The sequence below is a fragment of the Microcaecilia unicolor genome, chromosome 12, assembly GCF_901765095.1.
Source record: "Microcaecilia unicolor chromosome 12, aMicUni1.1, whole genome shotgun sequence".
NCBI lineage: Eukaryota > Metazoa > Chordata > Amphibia > Gymnophiona > Siphonopidae > Microcaecilia > Microcaecilia unicolor.
In genome coordinates, this window is record NC_044042.1 from 105204097 (window position 1) to 105218860 (window position 14764).

A 14764-nucleotide genomic window follows, 5' to 3' on the forward strand; every position below is an offset into this window, starting at 1 on the left:
ACTTTGTACCCCGGTATGACAGTGTCCCACTGGTTATCCTCCTTCCACTAGGTCTCAGTAATGCCTATTATATCCAATTTTTCATTTAGTGCAATATATTCCAACTCTCCCATCTTATTTCTTAGACTCCTAGCATTTGCATATAGACATTTCAGAGTATGTTTGTTGTTCTTATTTGCATGATGCTTAGTACCTGACACTATTGATTTGACATCTTTTGTCTGATCTTTAGTTGTATTTAAGGGCACCTGGCCTACCACGGTCTGTTGTGCAACCTCACTATCCAGAAACCCTATCTTCCCTGTTTGTGATCCTTGCAATATACCTCAGGGGCGTAGCCAGAGTTCGGCGGGAGGGGGGCCCAGAGCGCAAGGTGAGGGGGCACATTTCCCCCCTCCCGCCGACCCCCCCCCCCGCGCCGCCATCTTTGATCCCTCCCCCGGCGTTGCCAACCCTCCCCCGTTGCCGTCGAGTATCTGTGTTGGCGGGGGTCCTCAATCCCCGTCAGCCGAAGTTCTGTGTCTTCACTGAAGACTCTTCAGCCCATCTCTGGTTCTGCGCGTTGCTACAGACTGCTGCAGCAGCTGATCTGATTCTGCAAGCGGGAAGCCGAGTTTCTTTGCGTGGTATGAATCGTCCTGACGTCCTGCACGTTCCATCCTCCCACCCTGTCAGACTGTCATAGTAATGCTTTAATGTTTTCACTTATATACACTGTCAGCTAGCACATTTGCTTATTTCCGATCTGACGAAGAAGGGCAACCTTCGAAAGCTAATCAAGAAATGTATTAAGTTATGTTCAATAAAAAAGGTCTCATCTTATTTTCTTTTCCATGTTTTATTTTGTTTGATTTCTATTGATTCCTAAAAGCCTAAATTTGGCTTCCAGAACCTCTCTCCCACATTTTCCTACGTCATTGGTACCCACATGTATCAAGACAGCTGGATCTTCCCCAGCACTATCTAAAATCCTGTCTAGGTGCCGCGCGAGGTCCGCCACCTTCGCACCAGGTAGGCAAGTCATCAGGCAATCCTCCCGTCCACCAGCCACCCAGCTATCTACATTCCTAATGATTGAATCGCCAAGTATGACAGCTGTTCTAACCTTTTTTTTTTTTAAATTATGGATTGTATTTGTATAACTTCTAAGTTTAATAAACAGACAAACATAAAATACAGGGGGAAACCAGCAGAAATTGTGGCTAGATTCAAGTTGCAGACATTTACATGTGAACATGTAATTAGAAAATATACAGAGAAGAGCAACACAAATGATAAAGGGGATGGGACAACTTCCCTATGAGGAAAGGCTAAAGCGGCTAGGGCTCTTCAGCTTGGAGAAAAGGCGGCTGAGAGGTCTATGATACGGGTCTATAAAATAATGAGTGGAGTGGAACGGGTAGACATGAATCGCTTGTTTACTGTTTCCAAAAATACTAGGACTAGGGGGCACTCAATGAAGCTTCCGAGTGCTAAATATAAAACAAATCAGATAAAATATTTCTTCACTCAACATGTAATTAAACTCTGGAATTTGTTGGCAGAGAATGCATTAAAAGCAGTTAGCTTAGCGGGGTTTAAAAAAAGGTTTGGCTAACTTCCTAAAAGAAAAGTCCATAAGCCATTATTAGGATGGACTTGGGAAAATCCACTGCTTATTTCTAGGATAAGCAGAGTAAAGTCTGTTTTACTGTTTGGGGATCTTGCCAGGTTCTTGTGACCTGGATTGAAAACTTTTCAACATAGGATACTGGGCTTGATGGACCTTCAGTCTGTCCCACTCACCCAAACTCCACCCCAGAGCATGCCTGCACACAGATTCCGTACAGGGACAGTGGCTTTGCCATCCCAAGTGCTTGCATGTATGTACCCAGTGGGGCAATTTAATTTCATATAAGTCCTTTTAAGTGTATAGGAAAAGCTAAATTTGATCCCATTCTGTTAAACTTTTCCTGCTTATATATAATTCTTTCCAATTTCCATTGTCATTGCACACTGATATCCAACAGTTGCTATTAGATCCTTATAGACATCTTACCGAAGAGTTGAATCTAATATGGCAGATATTACAGGAGATAAACTGCTTCCTTTTCATAGGCAAGGGAACTCCAAATGTGTGATTTATCACTGCCTTCTGCACTGGATCCATCTGAAGGACAAAAGGAAGAGACATATTTCTCCCCCATATATATTTTTTTTAATTTCACCTCCCAGAGTGGAGAAAGCAGCATTAAAAATGAGCATGAAAAGTTAACTAACGAGCTAATATGGGTGCAATTTTGAAGAGTGGATGGCATGAAGGAGTAGCTGGCAAGGGTAGGGGAGTGAGTACCGCGCAGTATTTCAGAATTTTCTGTTAAGTTAGCAGGGTGTTCATGAAAATCAGCCAAGTGCCACGTCCATTCAAAAAGTCCTGCGGGTCAATCTTCAAAGCTATTTGACCGGCCAGAAATGGCTCCTGGCTGGTTAAATCGCCTGTTTGGCGCTAATCAGCTCTTTTTATCATTAACCGGTTAAGTGCTATTTTGGGGGGTATTCTAACTTGCTGATATTCAGAATTAAACCAGCCAGGTAAACTGTATAACTGCCAGTTAAGTGCTGAACATTGCACCGAGGGCCTCTTTTACCAAGCTGCAGGACTGTTTTTCCCACACGCCAGGGCCCTTTCTACTGCAGCGGGTATAAAAACCCCCAGCACACTCTTACCATAAGGCCATGTGAGGGGGAGACCTTACTGCCACCCACTGAGGTGGCGACAAGGGCTCCTGCTCTAACTCGCCACTCACGGCGATACCCGATTACCGCCGGGTTACTGCTGACGAAGCTATTTCTGGGAGTTTTCTTTTCCCCCCGGAAATGGCACATGCCAAAAAATAAGGCCTTTTTTCGAAGGCTTGCTGAAAAATGAACCTGCGTGCTTCCAATACACGCACCTACAACAGTGCAGGCCATTTTTCGGCACACCTTTAGTAAAAGGACCCATTAGTGTGGAAGTGCCCTGGGCACATACATGTGGACAGAGCATGGGAGTGGTACGGGCATCTCTGCATCTTGTGCGTGTTAGCTTACAGAATATTAAAGGTTATGTCCACTGCATGGTGCAGATATTTACACCTACTACTACTACTACTTAACATTTCTAGAGCGCTACTAGGGTTACGCAGCGCTGTACAGTTTAACAAAGAGAGACAGTCCCTGCTCAAAGAGCTTACAATCTAATAGACAAGTGAACCTCCCTTTGACTTGGCATAAATGGTCACATCGAAATATAGGCACAACAATTTGGGTTTCCATTAGTTTTCCTGGCACACAGAAGCTGTTATAAAATTGGCGTTCAGTACGCGGCATTGGCACGCCTCACTGGACGCCCCCATGTGTCTTCTCTATATGGCCGCAGGATATGAGTCTAAATTGAGAGCTTTCTGGGTAAAGATGATTTGCCTCAAAGAACCTTGGTATTTAAATTGCGTAAAGCATATCGCCTGGTGTAGTTTTGGGGACAGATTTAACAGAGAGCAATTATGTCTAAGTCATAGGACATACTGTTCATGGGATGAGTAGAAGTAGAGGATTCTTTGAAATGTAAGAGAGAGAGAGTGAGTACAGCGAGTTAACTGGGCACCAGTCTGAATATCAGTCAGTGCCAGGTTAACTTCTGGGTCAGCGGTTATACTGGATATTCAATCGGGGCTGTGGAGTAGGAGACGGAAGCAATTTTGAGTTGAATTGAGAAAAATGTACCAACTCCAATTCCAGCTTCAAAAATAAAAACTGACAACAGTGTTTTGCATATTTTCATTTGACAGTATTTTGTTCAGACTTCAAATAAATATATTTTGTGGTCTATTAGTCCTAATTTTGTACATAAAGCAATATCCAATGTTTTTGTAACAAATAGGAGGAAATATTTGTTCACTCAACGAACAGTTAAGCTCTGGAACTCATTGCCAGATGATTTTGTTACAGCAGTTTGCGTACCTGGGTTTAAAAAACGTTTGGACAAGTTCCTGGAGGAAAAGTCCATAACCTGTTATTGAGATGGACATGGGGGAAGCCACTGTTTGCCCTGGAATTGGTAACATGGAACGGTGCTACTCTTTGGGTTTCTGCCAGGCACTTGTGACCTGGATTGGCCACTGTTTGGAAAACAGGATATTGGGCTAGATGGACCATTGGTCTGACCCAGTATAGCTATTCTTATCTAATCAAATTTCTCGTAGACTTTCAATTCATAGTAGATGACGGCGGTGAGAGTCTGATAGGTACTGAGGGGGAGAGGGATCTTGGTGTGATAGTATCCGAGGATCTGAAGGCAACGAAACAGTGTGACAAGGCGGTGGTCATAGCGAGAAGGTTGCTAGGCTGTATAGAGAGAGGTGTGATCAGCAGAAGAAAGGGGGTGTTGATGCCCCTGTACAAGTCATTGGTGAGGCCCCACCTGGAGTATTGTGTTCAGTTTTGGAGGCTGTACCTTGCGAAGGATGTTAAAAAAAATGGAAGCGGTGCAAAGAAAAGCTACGAGAATGGTATGGGATTTGCGTTCCAAGATGTATGAAGAGAGACTTGCTGACTTGAACATGTATACCCTGGAGGAAAGGAGGAACAGGGGTGATATGATACAGACGTTCAAATACTTGAAAGGTATTAATCCGCAAAAAAATCTTTTCCGGAGATGGGAAGGCGGTATAGAACGACGAGGACATGAAATGAGATTGAAGGGGGGCAGACTCAAAAAAGATGTCAGGAAGTATTTTTTCATGGAGAGGGTGGTGGATGCTTGGAATGCCCTCCCGCGGGAGGTGGTGGAGATGAAAACGGTAACGGAATTCAAACATGCGTGGGATATGCATAAAGGAATCCTGTGCAGAAGGAATGGATCCTCAGAAGCTTAGCCGAAATTGGGTGGCGGAGCAGGGGGGGGGGGGGAAGAGGGGTTGGTGGTTGGGAGGCGAGGATAGTGGAGGGCAGACTTATATGGTCTGTGCCAGAGCCGGTGATGGGAGACGGGACTGGTGGTTGGGAGGCGGGAAGTACTGCTGGGCAGACTTGTACGGTCTGTGCCCTGAATAAGGCAGGTACAAATCAAGGTAAGGTATACACATATGAATTTGTCTTGTTGGGCAGACTGGATGGACCGTGCAGGTCTTTTTCTGCCGACATCTACTATGTATTCAATTCATAGTAGGAGTCGGAGTTGGTGTCAGATAGTAGAAAAATAGAAGAGTTGAGTTGTACTTTGCTGTACCCACTCCACAGTCCTGTATTTAATGCTGGGAGTTGAGCATGCTCCAGCAGGGAATATCCAGGATAACCACTGTGGGCTGAATATTGACCCCACTGTTCATATTAGTTTAGTGTACAGAGTGTTTTAGTGTATTATAGAGCAGAGTTTATTTATTTGTTACATTTGTATCCCACATTTTCCCACCTATTTGCAGGCTCAATGTGGCTTACATAGTACCGTAAAGGCGTTCGCCAAGTCCGGTAGAGAAACAAATACATGGTGGTGTTGTGGTCGATTAAGGTTCAGGCACAATGGGGATCGAAGAGAGGAGAGGTTATATAGTGTCCATTACGAGCTTTGGTTTTGCTGTGTTGCAGAGTGTAGACATTTATGTTGGGTCGGTGGGGTATGCCTTTTTGAACAGGTAGGTTTTTACTGATTTCCTGAAGTTTAGGTGGTCGTGGGTTGTTTTCACAGCTTTTGGCAGTGCGTTCCATAGTTGTGTGCTTATATAGGAGAAGCTGGATGTATAAGTTGTTTTGTATTTAAGTCCTTTGCAGTTTGGGTAGTGGAGGTTTAGGTATGTTCAAGATGATCTGGTTGTGTTTCTTAGTGGTAGGTCTATAAGTTCTGTCATATATCCTAGGACTTGGCCATAGATGATTTTGTGGACCAGGGTGCAGATTTTGAAAGTGATACGTTCTTTGATTGGCAACCAATGCAAATTTCCTCGGAGGGGTTTGGCACTGTCGAATCGCGATTTGCCAAATATTAGTCTGGCTGCTGTGTTTTGAGCGGTCTGGAGTTTCTTTGTGAGTTGTTCTTTGCATCAAGCATAGATTCCGTAGCAATAGTCTGCATGACATAGTACCATCTTATTTTTTTATTTTTTGTTACATTTGTACCCCGCGCTTTCCCACTCATGGCAGGCTCAATGCGGCAGGCAATGGAGGGTTAAGTGACTTGCCCAGAGTCACAAGGAGCTGCCTGAGCCGGGAATCAAACTCAGTTCCTCAGCTCCCCAGGACCAAAGTCCACCACCCTAACCATTAGGCCACTCCTCCACTCGATTGTATTAGGTTACAAAATATTTCCCTCGTGAAGAAAGGTTATAAGCATTTAAGTTTCCACATTGAGTGGAACATTTTCTTTGTTGTGGAGTTCACTTTGTTCTCGAAAGTGAGGTTGCGGTCGATTGTAACGCCAAGCATTTTCAGGCTGTTTGAGATAGGGAGTGTGTGTTCTGGGGTGATGAAGGTTGTGGGTTTGTAGGTATTATGTTGAGATGAGAGGATGAGGCAATGTGTTTTTTCAGTATTCAGTTTCAATTGGAAAGAGTTTGCCCATGAATCCATGGTATTCAAACAGAGTTTAATTTCGTTGTTGATTTCTGTTAGATCATGTCTGAAGGGAATGTAGATTGTGACATCGTCTGCATAGATGAACGGGTTGAGGCCTTGCTTTGATAGTGACTTGGCCAGTGGGGTCATCATTATGTTGAAGAGTATTGGTGATAGTGGTGATCCTTGAGGTACTCCACAGTCTGCTTTCCAAAGTGGTGATATGTTTGAGTTTGATTTCACTTGGTATGTTCTGGTGTTTAGGAAACCTTTGATCCAGTTGAGTATGTTTCCACCAATTCCGAAATAGTCTCAGTAGTATATTGTGGTTTACCATGTCAAATGCGCTTGACATGTCAAATTACCTATGGCTATTTCCTGCTTGAATTTGGCCAGGAGAGTGACTAGTATAGATTCGGTACTATAGAGGGGGCGGAAACCCGATTGTGATTCGTGGAGTATTGAGAACTTGTCTAAGTAGTCGGTGATCTGTTTGTCACCATGCTCTCCATCAGTTTAATGACTAGTGGTATAGATGCGACTGGGTGGTAATTGGTAATTTCAGTTGCTGTTTTCTTGGTATCTTTTGGGATTGGGGTGAGTAGGATGTTGCTGTATTCCTTAGGGAAAAGACCTTGTTGGAGCATGTAGTTTAGGTGGGATGTGGGATATTTATTTTTTGTCTATTAGATTGTAAGCTCTTTGAGCAGGGACTGTCTTTCTTCTATGTTTGTGCAGCGCTGCATATGCCTTGTAGCGCTATAGAAATGCTAAATAGTAGTAGTAGTAGTAGTAGTAGGTCTGTTATGAAGCGGTCAGGGGCGGATTTTAGTAGGTAGCTGGGACAGGTATCCAGTTTGCAATGGGTGCTGGAGAACCTTTTGATTGCCTGGGTTACTGTTTCTACGGTGAGGAGCGTGAAGCTTGACCAGGTTCGGTCAGATGGGTATTCTCCAGGGTTTGGGTCCAGGCTATTGATGAAGTTTTCGGTGTCGGTATTGTTCTGAGGTAGCGTTTTTCGTAGGTTTGTAATTTTATCATTGAAATATTTAGCGAGTTTATCAGTAGGTGGGATGTCTGTGTTGATTGCAGTGACCATTGTAATGTCTAGTAGTTTGTTCACAAGTTGGTATAATTTCTTCATGTCTTTGTAGTCCGGTCCTATTTTAGTTTTGTAGTATGTCCTTTTGGCTTGTCTTATAGCGTATTTGTATTTTCTTTTTATCTGTTTCCATGCATTGAGTGTGTATTCATCTTTTATTTTTTTCCATGATTGCTCGAGTTTCCTTGTTTGTGTTTTTAGTTTTTTCAGATCGTCATTAAACCATGGTATGGTGTTATGCCTGGGTGAGGTTCTTGTTCATAAGGGCGCTATTTTGTCTAGAATGCTTCTGCATCTGTCATCCCATTCTATGAGGTAATGTGTGGAATCCGTTTGTGCAGTCCACCCGTCATTGTAGATCTATAGCCAGAATATTTCCGGATCTATCTGGCCTCTGGTGCTGTAGGTTGTTGTGTGTGGTGAGAGCCCTTCTTCCGCCATTTTAGTGATAGGTTTAGTTTGTGGTGGTCGGTCCATGGTGTTTCTGACCATTTAATATCTGTTATTATTAGGTTCTGGTCTGATGGTAATATGTATGAGATGAGGTCCAAAGTATGCCCTTTGACATGGGTTGGTTGCATTTGTGGCCATGTGAGGTCCCATGAATGGAGGAAATCCTTGCATTCTCATGCATTAGTGGAGTTTGGGTCTTCTAGGTTGATGTCTCCTAATATGTTGGAGTTGGTCGCACATGTGTTCGAAATGAAGTCAGTGAAGATAGTCTGGCACTCATTCCAGTTTCCTGGTGGCCTGTAAAACAGGACGGAGTTGAGATGGTCAGGGAAGGTTTTGTTATGGATTCTAAGTGAGGCAATTTTGAGTTGGGGTGTTATGGACTCGGCAGTGGTTTCAATGGTAAATTGGGATCGATAGATTAATGCTATACCTCCGCCTCTCTTTTCCTTTCTGGTCCAGTGAACGATTTTATATCCTGGGGGGCAAAGATCTAAGATTATGGGGTCTTTTTGGTCATGGAGCCAGGTTTCATTGATGAAGAGTAGGTCGAGGTTTTCTGACTTGATCCAGTCTGTTAGTAGTGTTGTTTTATTTACTACAGGTCTGGCGTTGATGTGGCCGATTTGAATTTTTTGGTATGGGTCAGCTATGTTTGGTGTTATCTGGATTTTTGTTAATTGTCGTTGCTTTGTTATTGTGGGTTTGCTGTGGGGGTTCTTTCCCTTCTGTTGGGGTTGTCCGCATGTTGGTGTACTTCCTTTGGTTTGGTTGTTGGTGGTTTGATGAGGTAGGGTGTGTCTGGTCAGTCGTTGGGGGTGATGTAGTATGGCGATGATGTTGCTTCCTGCGAATGGGGTAGTTAGGGTTAGGTGGATCAGTGATAAGGAGTAAATTATTAGGAATATCTTGAAGGAATTCATTTTGGTGGTGGATCAGTTTGGGCACCAGGTGGCCGCATGCTGTAGGATGCTAGATAGGACTTGGATCTGGATTTTTTTTTTAAAAAATCTAGATGATGTACCCACAGTCAAGTGTTAGAATTATTTCCTCGGGCACAGAATCTTTGCGATTCAGGGAGCTGTAGTGGTGGTTGGGTTAGTTTACTCACGGTTAGGTGTTCGTGATGTTGCTCCAGGTCGAAGGGATTCCTTGGTTCGGGATTTATTTTGTAGGTTGAGGGCTGTGCTCTCGGAGGCTCCAGCGTTCTCTTTGGGGCACTTTGGCGTTTCCCTGCTGCTGCTTTGGGGGTGGTCCGTTGTCGCTGCTCCTTTGGCTTTGTTGCCAGATCTTTGAGGCTCGAGCAATCTCCTTGGGGGGCGCTTATGCACTTCCGCATTTTCCTGTCATGGGGCGGCCCATCGGCGCGGCTCCCTCGCCTGTTCTGCTGTCCGGAGAGGTAGGATCGGGTGCTTGTGGCTGCAGCGCGTGGTGTCGGATGGACCTCACAGGGAGGGTTCACCTCTTTTGCACTGGAATGGTGGCGGGTGGAGGTAGAGTAGGTGTGTTGCGCGGTCCTTGTGCGGACCTCTGTGGGGAGAGGTTCGATTGCCTCTCCCTGCACAGAGGGCGGCCTCGAGTCGACTTGGGTTGGATCGTCTCTTGCCTCGCGCTCCCAGGCTCTGAGCGGGCACAAGGCGGGAGTGGGCTCGCAACGATCCTCGCTTGGGCCCTCTCAGACTCGCAACGATTCTCATTTGGGCCCTCGTGGGGACAGGTTCACTTGCCTCTCCCTTCTCTGAGGGTTTGTCGGCCGGTTGCTGGACGCCGATCGCATACGGGCTTATACACACGGTGGTTGTTCACACCCGGGCGTCGTTTTCAGCCACGATCTGGTTTTATTATCAGTGTTAGTTCTGTTTTCCTGGGCTCGGAGCGCCCTCAGGTATGTCCTAGTCCGACGCAATCTTAGGTTCTGAACCTAAGAGTTTGCAAGAGGCTGCTGTGTCCAACTCAAGAGCAGGCAGAAAGGAACCTTCGTTGTGAAAAACAAAACATAAAGTATCCCTGATTTAAATTAGGCCCTGATATTGAATGCCAGGCCATGTTTGGGTACTGGTATTGAATATCCAGGGTTATGCCAACATGTGCTGCCATATCACATGTGGGTCCTGTCAGATATTCAGCCGAGATCCCCATAAGGGAAGAAGGTGCCCTCACCTGCTCTCTTTACACCCCCAATCCTGATCTCAATTCCTTCTCCCCCCCCCCAAAAAAAAAAGTACAATTAGATCCCCTACCAGGCCTCTAGCCTCTGTAGGCCCACCTGGCCTACCTTAGATATCCCTGGTGATCTAGGAGGTCCTACAGGCAGGAGCGATGCTCACTCGCTTCTATCATTATAGCTCCAGACCTCAAAATGGCCACTGCGACCTGTAGCTTAGAGGCCTGAAGTTGCAACAGGCAGGAATGAGTGGGCATTGCTGCTGCCTGTAGGACCCTTAGACCAACTAGGGATATCCCAGGGAGGTCTACCAGAGGTGGAAGGTGGGAGCCTGGTGGTGGTGGGGATGGGGGGGATCAGAATCAGGGGGAAGGAAGGGGTACTAGAGACCTTTCAAGTCGCTGCTTTCCTAACTTTAGCCACTTACTTAACTGGAGCCACTACTTAAGTTAAGTGGCTCCATTCACAGACTGCCTGGCAGTAACCAGACAGTGCAGGGCATTAGGCAGGCACAAGCGATTTTACCAGGCGGGAGGTTCTCTTGCTTGGTTAAATCAGTTTGAATGTAAGGCCCATAATGGTAAAAACAAGTGGGCCTATAACAAAGACTTCAAACCTTCAAATAGCAGCTTCATTTACCACATGTGAGAATCCTCCTTAGGCATAGGAGGGTGTCACGTAAACAGCGTTTCCCATGGCACAAAGACCGAGGACTTCAGTAATCCATTAATCATGAAACAGAATCGTCTATACAAACATGTCGTTAACATTTTTGCAGGAAGTGATGTTATGAATAGTTAGTGTTCCTTAAGCTACACTCACAATGTTGAAGTTAGGAAAGAGGCTGAGCGTGGAGTTCCCATTGAGTCTAAAACCCAACAACTGCTTGATGTCAAGAGACGCTCGTAGAGGCCGCCCAGGAATTCGAAGCAATGCTGGAAGCAAACTGTTGGAGCCGACGGTACCTAGAAGGAATAAAGCAGGAAGAAAACATTAACATTTTCCTCATAGATACGGGAGACCCTGCATTAGATCAATGCTCAGGCCTCATCAAATAGTCACCAAACAAAGGAGCGAGGCGGACTCGAAGAGGCTATCAAAATGTAAGAGTCTTCATTATAGGAGTCATAAAAATGACCCGACACGGCCGTGTTTCGGCATGAAGGCCTACCTCAGGGGTCAAACAAATCTGTCAGATAGTTGTAAAAAAAAAAAAAAGTTGACTTAGAGAAGATGTCAAGATTCTGGCTGTATAGAACGCCGTATTTTCCCAAATGAGAAACCGCTCTGTGATGCAACAATGCCTTACCAGAAAACCGGTGACGTAATGAATGCAAATATGGCGTTCTATACAGCCAGAATCTTGACATCTTTGATATCCTCTTCGAGTCCGCCTCACTCTTTTGTTTTGTTGCTCACGTTTGCGTGAGGTCCTTTTCCTCCTTTTTTGATTCCTCATCAAAGAGCCACCATTCCAAACTGACTGCGTAATGAGGTAGCAATTATGGGTGTGCATTTATTAGTTTGCATATGGTTTGCTAGTGAACCTTTAGCTAGCTCACCAATTAATGCACTTTTGCATGCTTATTGTAGAACCACTATTCATGTTGTGAAGAGGTGTGGTAGCCGTGTTAGTCCACTCTTAAAGGTTATCAATAGAAATCAAACAAAATAAAACATGGAAAAGAAAATAAGATGATACCTTTTTATTGGACATAACTTAATACATTTCTTGATTAGCTTTCGAAGGTTGCCCTTCTTCGTCAGATCGGAAATAAGCAAATGAGGTAGCAGATAGTATATATGAGAGAAACATCAAAGCATTACTTTGACTGTCTGACAGAGTGGGAGGGTGGGGGTATGCATGGGGACATCAAAGCATTTCATTGGTATTCTAACAGAATGGGTGTTGGTAGGTGAGAGGAGGGTAATAAACAGAGAAATACAGCTTTATGTTTTATAATAAGTTAGAAAACCCAGATCCTTATTAAGTCCTGTCTGTTGGGTGTCAAAATATTCAATCATTCTGACTTCAAAGGTCTTACGTTCCTGTATTGTTTTAAAATTACCTTTCAGTATTCTTACTGTGAAATCAGTAGTGCCGTGTTCTGGTCTTGTGAAGTGTTGGCCAGATGCTTAAGACAAGATTCAATCTGCACAGACATCACATGAAAATAGCCGGTGCCAGTCAAGCCCCCACCCCTGTGGGCCAACACTTTACAAGACCAGAACACTGCACCAGTGATTTCACAGTAAGAATACTGAAAGGTAATTTTAAAACAATACAGGAACGTAAGACCTTTGAAGTCAGAATGATTGAATATTTTGACACCCAACAAACAGGACTTAATAAGGATCTGGGTTTTCTAACTCATTATAAAACATAAAGCTGTATTTCTCTGTTTATTACCCTCCTCTCACCTACCAACACCCATCCTGTTAGAATATCAATGAAATGCTTTGATGTCCCCATGCGTACCCCCACCCTCCCACTCTGTCAGACTGCTACCACATTTGCTTATTTCCGATCTGAGGAAGAAGGGCAACCTTCGAAAGCTAATCAAGAAATGTATTAAGTTATGTCCAATAAAAAAGGTATCATCTTATTTTCTTTTCCATGTTTTATTTTGTTTGATTTCTATTGATCGTAGCCTAATGGTTAGCGCAGTGCGCTACAAACTGGGGAACTAGGTTCAATTATATCTGCAGCTCTTCACGACCCTGGTCAAGTCACTTAGGAGTCCTTTTGGTACAGTGTGCTATGGGGCCCTGCAGGATCGCTGCTGCCACCCCCAGGATTGCTGCTGCTGCCACCCCTCCCACCGCAATAGCCACCGAGAGGAGGAGGCAGGGGGGGACAAAATTCCCCGGGCTTCCAAGGGGAGCCCGGCGCTGCAGTCCCACCCGCCCTCCGTCGTCGATCATCTGCCCCCTGCATTGAAATCACAGTTTCACCTCCGTGAAAGCAGTGCTGCGGGCAGCAGAACGCCTCCCTTCGGCCCTCCTTCCCGCCCTCGTCTGACGTAACTTCTGCGAGGGCGGGACACAAGGAGGGAAGGAGGGCTGAAGGGAGGCGTTCTGCTGCCTGCAGTGTTGCTTTCACGGAAGTGAGACAGTGATTTCAATGCAGGGGGCCCGGCTCAGTGGCGGACAGAGGGGAGAGCAGCGGTGACCTCGGGGGGGGGGGGGGTGGAGGGGGGAGCAGTGGCTGTGGCGATCTTGGGTGGGAGCGGTGGCGACCTTGGGGGGTGAAGGGGGAGCGGCGGCGGCGACCTCGGGGGGGGGGGGGGGGGCGGCAAGGGCAGCAGGGGCCCGGCCCAGTCTCTCTGCGGACCTGCCCATTGCAACTCCACATACCTTAGCTGGGTAGGGGTCCCCAGGCCCTAGGAGCAGAAACAGGCTTCCTCCAGTGCTGTTCTTCACTCCACCGCATGCCCTGTGGCTGCTTTTCCTCTCACATCACGCATGCTCAGTCACGCATGCTCAATTTACTGAGCATGCGTGACGTGAGGGGAAAAGCTTCGTTTGGCAGGCAATGGGGCGGAGTGAAGAACAGCGCTGGAGGAAGGCTTCTTCTGCTGGCAGGGCCTAGGGACCCCCATCAGCCAAATTAGAGGCCACAGCCTGAAGACCTGTGTCTGCTCCTCCCCAGCCTTTAATGGGATCCGACGCTGGAGTTTTCTCTCTCCTGCTCCTGTTGGGATGTGATCACCTAGGTCCCATCAGGAGCAGAAGACAGAAAGAGAGACCCCGGCGCTGGGCCCCCCTTAGAGGATGGGCCCAGGGGAATCTTGCTACCCCTGCCTCCCCCCTCTCGGTGGCCCTGCCAAAAAGAAAAAAAAATCTTGACTAGCTTAAAGTCCATTTGCAGCCACTGGGCCACCTTGTAATTGTCCTGGAGGAATTCTGCAATCCTAAAATTTGTGCTAAATTGCTTGTAAGCACTGGGAGGTGGAGCCACTGTTGGAAGTCAGTTGGTGCCACGGCCAGGGCTGCCGAGAGGGGGGTCTAGGGGGGCAAAATTCCTGGGCCTAGCACCAGCAAGCTTCTATCAGGTCTGTCTCTCTCCTGCAACTGTGTGCTGGCTGGAACCCGGATGATTACATTAAGCGATAACCTGGCATTAATGCAATCATCTGTGTCCCAGTACAGGCACAAAAGATAAGGCAGCGGGTGGCCCGAATGTGTGTGTGGGGGGGGGGGGGGGGGGGGGCAGCGCAGATGTGGGGTGGTGGGGTGGTGCTGCTGCTGCAGCCCAGGTAGAAGGGGGCCAGACTTGCCCTGGGCTCAGCTGTGTCTCTTGGAGTAGCCTAGTGGTTAGTGCAGTGGACTTTGATCCTGGGGAGCTGAGTTCGATTCCCACTGCAGCTCCTTGTGACTCTGGGCAAGTCACTTAACCCTCCATTGCCCCTGGTACAAAATAAGTACCTGAATATATGTAAACCGCTTTGAATGTAGTTGCAGAAACCTCAGAAAGGCGG

General features: G+C 46.2%; 1 protein-coding gene across 4 annotated transcripts in view; it reads right to left on the bottom strand.

The window, feature by feature from the left end:
* LOC115482191 (zinc finger protein 385C-like) overlaps positions 1-14764 on the bottom strand; it is a 138709-nt gene that overhangs the window by 41740 nt on the left and 82205 nt on the right. For 3 of the 4 annotated variants that reach the window (XM_030221792.1, XM_030221791.1, XM_030221794.1), the window contains 2 exons: positions 11106-11248; positions 2039-2149 (listed from right to left, as the gene is read on the bottom strand). In XM_030221792.1, coding sequence (XP_030077652.1) covers positions 2039-2149; positions 11106-11248 — 254 coding nt within the window. The remainder of the gene's footprint in view (positions 1-2038; positions 2150-11105; positions 11249-14764) is intronic. The other variant, XM_030221793.1, reaches the window with a different exon arrangement.